The sequence below is a fragment of the Dipodomys ordii genome, unplaced genomic scaffold, assembly GCF_000151885.1.
Source record: "Dipodomys ordii isolate 6190 unplaced genomic scaffold, Dord_2.0 Scaffold29, whole genome shotgun sequence".
In the NCBI taxonomy this organism is placed as follows: Eukaryota; Metazoa; Chordata; class Mammalia; order Rodentia; family Heteromyidae; genus Dipodomys; species Dipodomys ordii.
In genome coordinates, this window is record NW_012267245.1 from 3596668 (window position 1) to 3602278 (window position 5611).

At 45.9% G+C, this 5611-nt stretch overlaps 1 protein-coding gene across 1 annotated transcript in view; it reads left to right on the forward strand.

Annotated features, from left to right (window-relative positions):
* Txndc15 (thioredoxin domain containing 15) overlaps nucleotides 1-1796 on the forward strand; it is a gene marked incomplete at its 5' end in the record, with an annotated part of 4538 nt that extends 2742 nt beyond the window's left edge. Inside the window, one exon of the mRNA XM_013016032.1 lies at nucleotides 1391-1796. Within this exon, the coding sequence (XP_012871486.1) occupies nucleotides 1391-1587 (197 nt within the window). The remainder of the gene's footprint in view (nucleotides 1-1390) is intronic.
* Nucleotides 1797-5611: the final 3815 nt, after the last annotated feature.

Consider the following 5611-nt stretch of genomic DNA (forward strand, 5'->3'; position numbering starts at 1 on the left):
GCCTCCTGAGTAGCTGGGATGACAGGCATGAGCCACCAGCGCTCGGCTGAGCTTTTTTTTTTCAAGGCTAGTGTTCTACCACTTGAGCCACAGCTCTACTTCCTGCTTTTCTAACTTCAAGATAACCAGTCTTGACTCAGCCTAGCATTCATTGCCCATGTTGAGCTTCTTGTGGCTGGAGACATGTAGAATGTATTCTTTGGACTGCGCTTGAGGGATGCTTCCGCCTTGTTAGGTATAGTTGTTTTGTTCCGTTTCATTGTAGTGCTCTGTTATCAGTCCATTTGCAGATGTTATTTTAATTCCTTCATGTTTGCCAGTACTTAGGACCTTATTTACTCTGTAAAAACTGGAGTGTCAGCCATGCGCTGGTGGCTCACGCCTGTAACCCTAAGCTACTCAGGAGGCTGAGCTCTGAGGATCACGGTTCATTCACAGCCAGCCTGGGGCAGGAAAGTCCTTGAGACTCTTACCTCCAATAAAACCATCAGAAAACTGAAAGTGGCGCTGTGGCTCAAGTGGTAGAGTGCTCACCCTGAGCTGATGAGCTGAGGTTCAGTGCCGAGGCCCTGAGTTCAAGCCCCATGAATGACAAAAAATAACAAAAAAAAAAACCCTCAAAAACAAAAACTGGAGCGTGGTAAGTGGCTATTTTTTCTCCTGGAGCACTCTGCTGCTTTGGGGCCTTTCTTGCTTCCACTGTGACAGCCCAGTTCTTCCTGAAGCATGCTCGCAGGAAGCCAGGCCCGTCAGAACACGCTTCCCAGATAGACTAAGCCCCATGGAATCACTTCATACTGAAGAGCCCAGAGCCAAGTTAGACCGCTGGGGAGAGAGGGCTACCATGAAATGGGTGGGATTACCAAGCTTGGTTTTCTGATTGGGATGGGGGAGAGGAAGCCCTTATGTTTAATGGTCCAGGAAAACCCGGAGCATAGACAAGAACTTGAAGCCTTCAGCATCTTTGGTGACCCCCGATCCTGAGGGTGGCTGGTGGTCCCATTAGGTCTTTGAATAACCGATATAAAGCACTGTGAATTTAAAATCACTTAGCCCATTATTCCAGAGAGTAACTTTATGGGTTATCTTGCTGAACTTTGGTCTCAAGAGAACAAAAGGCAAGTCTCCAAGAAAGAAAGCTCTGATGAGCTCACAGAAATTCTTGAGTTGTACCTTTGAACAGCCGAATGGATTCCTGACCCTTTGATGTGGTGGGGAGAAAAGCAAGTCACAAATTATGCTGACAAGCAGGTGAGATCCAACCTAGTTAGACGAGCGTGGTGTTTATTTTAGGATTGCATGTCATTTTGCATACCACACATCAGACTTGTGACAAATCTGAGGTGGGTATGTTTTCTCTCTAAATGGAAACAATTGATTTTTCTTTCAGGTATAGAAGCCAAGAAAAATGTGGTGGTAACTCAAGCAGACCAAATAGGCCCTCTTCCCAGCACTTTGATAAAAACTGTGGACTGGTTGCTTGTGTTTTCCCTATTCTTTTTAATTAGTTTTATTATGTATGCTACCATCCGAACCGAGAGCATTCGATGGTTGATTCCAGGACAAGAGCAGGAACATGTGGAGTAGGAATGGACCTATGGGAGAAAGAGGAGCAACGAGGAATTTCCATCCTTCATCCAAGAAACTACGGCTGTACTTTCCGGTGGACTGCTGACTTCCAACTTGAGTCACGTTAGAAGAATCATGCGTTTGCTGAACTACTGAATGGATAAAAGAAAATTCAAACTGGTGTTTTTTAACTAGTATTACAAAAAGAAATAGAAAGATTCTCATGAGAATTTCCTGTTCTTGCTTATACTACTTGAACACGATCTGATAGTTTGAACAATCCAGTTTGAAACATGAAGATCTGTTTTGGTAAATAGTGAGAATGACACTATGGTTCTAGATAGAAGGCAGAAATAAGAAGTTCAGACCATAGTTTTTTTGTGTGTGTGTGCCACTGCCAGTACTATGCCTTGAACTCAGGGCCTGGGTACTGCCCCTTAGCTTTTGTGCTCAAGGCTGGTGATACCCTATCACTTGAGCCTCAGCTCCACTTCCAGCTTTTTAGTTGTTCACTGGAGGTAAGAATCTCACAGACTTTCCTGCCTGGGTTGGCGTTGAACCACAATCCTCAGATCTCAGCCTCCTGAATAGCTAGGATTATAGGTATCAGCCACCAGTGCCTGGCCAGGTGACAGTTTTATAACAGACCTAGCTCCTCTCGTATGTGTAATAAGGCTGGTCTCCTGCTTGTTTACAGTTTCTGTTTCTCTTTTAGAGTTGATAAGCAGGAACTTACTGAGCCTTGAAATTCCTGATGCTGTGGTAGATGCAGAGGTAGTCAAGAAAGACAACATGTAACCTGTACAAACTCTTTGAAAGGCTGTTCCTTATACTCAGATACAAAATAGTTGATTACCTCATGATAAACTACTAGTATACTACTATTTCAGAGCAAGGAAATGTGTCTTTCTTTAGATGCTCTAAGTTTTACAGAAATTGAACCTTATTTCTGTTAATGAGTCCTCTCAGTAGTACATGAGGGAAAATTGGCAGCTTTATGCTGTGTATAGCTGTGACCAGGTGTCCCCTGGCAGGAGGGGACTGTGGCTCAGAATTGGACCGTGTCCCAAGCTGAAGCTAAATGACTCGCCCAGGCGTGGTACCCAGGCAGTAAGCATTAAGTGGGTAAAGCCAAGATCTATCTATACCTTCACATGTATGTATACCTGCAAGGACAAGTCTACCAAAAGGAAAAAATCCTTAGTGACTCCATCGCTCAGTGTCTTCCTGTGAGTTCCTGCTTCTGTGTTCTGTGACTTATCTATACTGTTTCTCCTGTCCATACCACTGCCCTGGGAGATCAATACTGTTAAATATCCTCATGGGTAAACAGAGGCCCAGGTAACTTGCTTTTGGTCATGTAGCTTTGTGTGGTGGGACCAAGCTGCAAACCTAAGCTTTTGTTGTTGTTGGTGGTGGTGGCGGTGGTCCCTGAGTTCTTTTGCTCAAGGCTAGTGTTGTACAAGTTTGAGCCAAAGTGCCACTTTCAGTTTTCTGGTGGCTAACTGGAGATTTGAATCTTACGGACTTTTCTGCCCAGGCTGGCTTTGAACTACGATCCTCACATGGTAGCCTCCTGAGTAGCTAGGATTACAGGTGTGAGCCACTGGCATCTAGCTACCCTAAGCATTCTTTTTTTTTTTTTTTTTTTTTTGAGAAGTTGAATGGAGAGTCTTCATTAGAAAGCTGGCAAGTGGACACATGTCCTCCAAAAATTTGCAGCCTTGAATGTACTTAATACTGTTAGGAAACTGAGCCACAAAGGTAGTAGTAAAGAAAGAACAGAAAAACAATCTCAACAAACCAGATCAACTCAGAGTTGAAGGCGGATGCCACGACACACGAGGCATGCACCTAAGCATTCTTACTCCAGAACTTCCAAGAGGAATGGCAGCATGGCTGACTTTGTGCCATCGCCAGACTGTCCAGTGTGTTTATCTCTAGACCATAATCTTTCTCCTCTGTGTTCTAGTCAATAATGTTCTAATTTAGTTCCTTCATTTTTCATTTAAAATGTGTCTCTTAAATTTTTTTTTTTATTGATGTAAGTTCTCTGTAGCCCAGGTTTGCCTTGAACTTACTATTCTGCCTCAGTCTCTTGAGTCCTGGATTACAGTAGAGCACCAATGTGCACACCCACACAGTACCTTTATTATTTACTGCTTAATGATTTTTTTTTTTTGGGTTGCTTGTGGGTCTTGAACTCTGGCCTGGACACTGTCCCTGAGCTCTTCAGCTCAAGGTGAGGGCTCTACCACTTGAGCCACAGTGCCACTTCTTGTTTTCTGAGTGGTTCATTGGAGATAAGCCTGGGCTCCAGGCTTTGAACTGTGATGCTCATATCTCAGCCTCCTGAGTAGCTAGGGTTTACAGGCATGAGCCACCGGTGCCTGGCTTCCTTAATGGATTTCAAATAATGCACTGTTGCTATTAATTATTCTAAACCTTACCTACACCATAAGTTTTTTTTTTTTGTGGGGGGGGTGGGGAGGAGGAAGAGGTAGAGTCTCGATGTGAAGTCCAGACTGGCTGTGAACACAAACTGGAATTTTCCTGCATTTCCCTCCTGAGTGGAATTACAGGCTTGAGCCACCATTTTTCTGAGCAAATTTCAAGAGAGTGTGTGTGTGTGTGTATTTTGGGGGAGGGGGTCATAAACACCCAAAGCAAGACTTACTGTGGCCTTTAATTTCATTCCTAGAATCAGCCTGGGAGGAGACCAGTGTCTTACATGGCGGTGACCTCTGGCTAGGATTACCAGTGAGCATTTCCTCAGCTTTTTTTGTAGCACTCCACTACTTGAGCAGCAGTTCCATTACCAGCTTTTTGGTAGTTAATTGGAGATAAGAGAATCATGTACTTTGCTGCCCAGACTGGTTTTGAACTCCAATGGGATTACTGCTGTGAGACAAAGGTGCAAGGCTTAAAAAAAAAATCTACTGAAGCATACACACACACACACATATACTCTCAAAACTGCCAGTGTCATTAAATTGTAATTATCAGTACAAACAAAGTGATGTAAGTTAGATTAAAAGCCCTGATGTTTTAAAAGGTTATGTTGGGACTGAGAATGTGGCCTAGTGGTAGAGTGCCTGCCTAGCATGCATGAAGCTCTCAGTACCAAATTCAATTCCTCAGTACCAAATAAACAGAAAAAACCAGAAGTGGCTCAAGTGGTGGAGTGCTAGCCTTGAGCAAAAAGCAGCTCAGGGACCGTGCCCAGACCCTGAGTTCAAGCCACAGGACTGCCAAAAAAAAAAAAAAAAAGTGCAGGCGTTGATGTCTCACGCCTGTCATCCTAGCTACTGAGGAGGCTGAGATCTGAGGATTGTGGTTCGAAGACAGCCCAGGCAGGAAAGTCCTTGGAAGTGGCTCTGTGGCTCAAAAGTGGTACAGCACTGGCCTTGGGCACAAAAGCTCAGAAATAGCGCCTAGGCTCTGAGTTCAAGCCCCATGACTGACAACCCCCTACCCCCCCCCAAAAAAAAAGGTTACATTTTGACCATTGATAAAGTAGTGGGCTTGTGTTTGCACACCTGTCCTCCCAGCCCTATGGAGGCGGAGACAGGAAGATCCCGAGTTTGAGGCCAGTTCGATCGACACACAACACAAACTCCTGGGTCAAAAAAAACAAGACAGAATGAAAGTTGAAAAGCTCAGTGGATTAGCGAGGGCCCAGGGACCCTCAGGAATATCCTGCAGTGGAAGGCAAGGAGACCAGACTTGGAGAAAATGCGAGAATATCATTTAAACAGAATGTGCCCTGGGGCCTCCCAACCCGGGCTGGGGGGGGTGGCGGGGTGGAGACGCACTTACTGGAGCAGTCTCAGGCCCGCCGCCTGCACCAGGGCCACCGATCCATCAGAACTCGCGGGGTGCAGCCGGGTCTGCGGGGCGCAGCCGGGTCTGCGGTGTCGAGAGCCAACGCGCGCACGTGTGCTCCACGTGGACGGCCTGCCAGTGTCTGCGCCTGCGCACACGGCCTCCCCCAGCCCCGCCCCGCGCACGCTGATGACGACGCGAGCCCTCGGGGTCCGCA